This window comes from Triticum dicoccoides, chromosome 5A (assembly GCF_002162155.2).
Source record: "Triticum dicoccoides isolate Atlit2015 ecotype Zavitan chromosome 5A, WEW_v2.0, whole genome shotgun sequence".
In the NCBI taxonomy this organism is placed as follows: domain Eukaryota; kingdom Viridiplantae; phylum Streptophyta; class Magnoliopsida; order Poales; family Poaceae; genus Triticum; species Triticum dicoccoides.
The window spans coordinates 702158366-702162260 of record NC_041388.1 but is presented as its reverse complement, the minus strand read 5'-3'; the positions used below and the strand labels follow the sequence as shown (position 1 = coordinate 702162260).

The 3895-nt window shown below is 54.8% G+C and overlaps 1 protein-coding gene across 1 annotated transcript; it reads left to right on the top strand.

Annotated features, from left to right (window-relative positions):
- Window positions 1–945: 945 nt before the first annotated feature.
- On the top strand, window positions 946–2855 carry LOC119304294 (GATA transcription factor 2-like). The gene is made up of 2 exons (XM_037581474.1): window positions 946–1704; window positions 1866–2855. The coding sequence occupies exons 1-2, from the start codon at window positions 1300–1302 to the stop codon at window positions 2547–2549; spliced, it is 1089 nt and encodes a 362-aa protein (XP_037437371.1). The 5' UTR covers window positions 946–1299; the 3' UTR covers window positions 2550–2855.
- The last annotated feature ends 1040 nt before the right edge of the window (window positions 2856–3895 follow it).

The following is a 3895-nucleotide window of genomic DNA, read 5'->3' as shown; positions in this document are numbered from 1 at the left end:
GACAGCTAGGGTTTTGTTCAATTTGCGCAACCAACCAAACATGCTGCCACCGTCGTCAAGCCTGCTATTGTCAAATTAGCCTACTCCAATTGAAAGGAGCGAATAAAATTCAACGGTGAGTCGACTTGGAGCCAAGTTTTACAAAGAGATTTGCTGCAACCCTCCCCAGCTAGGATGTGTGCGAATGAATTCATTCGCCCGACCGGGTGTGGAAGCTTGATGGTGGACATGACACGATGCCGGTTCAGTACAAGAGTCAGCATCTCTATGCGCGCTCGACCTTTGTTACTCCCTTATCAGGCCATGATGCACGCTGGCAGATCATGTGGCCAGGAGCAGGAGGTTTGGTTCCATTATTCCATCCGAGCGAGTACGTAAATTGACAGGACCGTTATGTTATGGTGGTGAATGGGCGTGGGCCCACGCACGTCCTTGGTAAGAAGACGCTGGCGTCTGACAAACTACAGCTTGTCACTGGAGTGTCCCGCGGCTGCAACAAACCGGCCAGGTGCCCCACCGTGTACACGATGGTGATAAGGTGGGGGTGATCGATCGATATGCCCGTGCCGTGCCTAAGTAAATGTATCAACACATGCTACGTACGTACAGAGAATTACCACTAATAAACCATGCACACACGGTGAAAGTAGCTAATTTAACTGATCCAGGGAGAGGCTCAACTCAATGATTGTGTGATGGGCGTGAGTGGCCGGTGGGGCGTGCATGCATATGCATGGCATATGGTATGCATATGAGTGAGTGAGCCTCTGAGTACGGGCAGTGCAGTGCATGGGCCCTGTTCCTCGTGTTGGGTTGCACCTAGCTCACTCTACCATGCAGCTGGCGCTAGCCCTGCACACTCACACTACACGTCTACACCACGACACAAGCTGCTTCCTCACTCCTCTGCCAGTGGTAGTAATAATTTACCACCATGGCATGGACCTCCCCGGCTAGCTCAGTTCCCCTTTCATGTGCTCATCATGCATCACCTCTCACCCTCACCTCGCCTAGCGCTAGCTAGCTTGGCTTGCTTTCCTCCTCTATATTAATGGTTTTGCTTCGGCGGCTTTCCTGTTACTGGTGCGAGACGCGACTGGAGCTCCCCAGAGCCAAGCCTAGCTTGCCCCCAAGCCAAGCTTAGCCTCTGCCGGCAGCTACAGCCACTCTCACACTCTCACTCTCGCTCAGTGTACTGCCACCCCGCCATTACTGCGAGCTACTACTAGCTAGCTAGCCACTCCACTCCACTCGCTGCACGTTCCAGTACGTTCCGGTAGTATAATTAAGCTGGCAGGCATGGCGCCGGAGTGGGAGGCAGCCTTGGGCATGGAGCTCGGCATGGGCTCGCACTACCACCACGCGCCGCCATCCGCTGCCGCCTCGCCCATGAACCACCACCACCACCACCACCACTCGGCCTACACCCACTCCCAGCCCCCGCACCAGTACCATTTCTACGGGGGCGCCGCGGGCGGGGACGGCACCGCCGACCCCATGCGCGTCGACGAGATGCTCGACCTCTCCTCACACCTCGGCGCGCACGACTTCTTCTCCGGCGCGAATAATGGCGGCGCCGGCCAGGGCGGCGACAACGCGCCGGCCCCGCCTGCGGCTGCTGCGGCCTCCTCGTCGGACCACCAGCACCACCACCCGTCGTCCTTCAACCTCTCCTTCGCCGACGAGTTTTACCTGCCTGTCCCGGTAATTATTCACTTCAACATTCGATCGCGTGGTTGATCTTAATTCTTGAAGAAATGTGTGAGAAACTGAGAATTAAGCAACGGAAGAAATTGGTGATTGAGATCTAGCTAGCCAGCTAGTAATAAAAGCTTACTTAAATGCTTGATGTGTACGTGCTGCAGACTGAGGAAGCCGCGGAGCTGGAGTGGCTGTCCAACTTCGTGGACGACTCCTACCCGGACATCCCCAACTACCCGCCGGCCGTGCAGGCGGCGATGGCGGCCGCCGCGAGGAACGGGGGCGTCGTGGTGAAGCAGGAGAATTCCGCGTCGGCGGCCGCGCCTGGCCGCGGCGCGCGGAGCAAGAGGTCGCGGGCGGCCTCCGCGGCCGCGGCCGCATGGCACGCCCTGGCGCCGCGCCAGCCGTCCCCGTCCTCGTCCTCGTCGTCCTCCGACTCGAAGCCGGCGCGGTCAGGCGGCGGCGGTGGCGTCAAGAAGAGCGGGCTCGTGGTTGGGGCAGCCGAGCTAGGGGGCGGAGGGGACCAGAACGGCGAGGTGCGTCGGTGCACGCACTGCGCGTCGGAGAAGACGCCGCAGTGGCGGACGGGGCCGCTGGGGCCCAAGACGCTGTGCAACGCGTGCGGGGTGCGGTACAAGTCGGGGCGGCTGGTGCCGGAGTACCGCCCGGCGGCGAGCCCCACGTTCGTGCTGACGCAGCACTCCAACTCCCACCGCAAGGTGATGGAGCTGCGCCGGCAGAACGAGCTGGTCCACCTCCGCGGCGGCGTGGGCGGGGGCGTCGTGTCGGCGTCCTCCGGCTCCGGCGGCGCGGCGGAGCACATGTTCCGCGACTACGGCGTGTGCTGACCGACTCGATCGCCGGCCGGATCCAGCAGCCTAGCTAGCTACTAGTAAGCAAGCAAGCTTGGAGTCACCGATCGACCGACCATGGATGGATATGGATGTGGATGATCCACATTAGCGGCACGACGACGATCTGCTTAATTTTGCATGCAAATTCCTTTTTCCTTGCTTTCTTCCGTGTACTATTTCGCGTTGCTTTCTTTCTGTAGTTTATATATGGGTCTCATCATCTTTCTTTTGTCGGAAATAAATAAGGAAATCTGTTCAAAAACCCCGGGAATAAGTTGAAAATGTTGATCTTCTGCTTAATGTGAGCTGATTGCGTGAGCTTCGTTCTGCACGCACACTGTCGACCACTGTGGTGTCAGTGGCGCAGAGTGAAGAGAAGAGTCAGTATTGCATGTGTATCGTACAGTGGTGGTCATCAGTGGGTAGTAGGAGTACTACGTGGTAGGTCAAGCGAGTGAGCTTGCTTTTTTAAAGGAAAGGTAAAGGACGAGTGAGTGAGGCGGGAGGTGCGTCAGCACGTGAGTTGGTTCGTTGGTGGGCTGCAACTTTTGTCAGGCCGGGCGGGCCGGGAACAATGCTATGTTCCCCCTCACCTCACCTCACCTCACGTGATGGCTCCTCCTCCACTTGCTTCCTACTACCTTCATTCTATCATGTTTCATCTTTTTTCTGTTTTCTTTTCCTCCCACAAGTGATCATTTTCTGTTCTTGTGCATTGGAATTGGAATTGTTGGTTCATTATTTATGATCAAACCAATCCATGTTTAAGACCACGCGCAGTAGGTTAAAGCGGGTGGCTAGAGAGATTTCATCCAACATGGATGGCAGCATCATCATCAGATCGGTCCACCAACTCCGTCGACGAAGGCATATTGTCTATCCTATATGACTTTATCGTTGCACGTATGCTCGTTTTCTTACTTTTATTTTGCCAGAATGTCCATGTTTGCTCGTGTGCATCTTAGCTGTACGGAGCCTGGATGTTGCTCATCTTTCTTTGTATCTGCTTCATGCTACATTTGGAGTTAATAAAAGCGCCCTTTATTAGGAAAAAAAATTCTTTCATCACACCACCGCATCGTGGATCCTTCACATGGGTAGCAACACACTGCGTTGATCTCAAACCCAAGCACAAAACTACTTGACTTGGTCGTTGCCTTGCCCGTGGCACATGGGGCACATAATTTTTGTACGTGTTTGTGTGATGCTTGTACATGATATTTTTTGAAAGATGTTAGCATACCTCTGCTGTTAAACAAGACAACTTACATTTAAACACCATGTGGAAATGTTACATATTTTTTTTGAAAAATCGTGAGTTTTCTTGTTTTTTTGTGAGT

Coding starts and splice junctions, on each gene's coding strand:
- LOC119304294 (XM_037581474.1), top strand. CDS start 1,300: ATGGCGCCGGAGTGGGAGGCAGCCTTGGGCATGGAGCTCGGCATGGGC. Junction 1,705..1,865: donor AGTTTTACCTGCCTGTCCCG/GTAATTATTCAC, acceptor TACGTGCTGCAG/ACTGAGGAAGCCGCGGAGCT.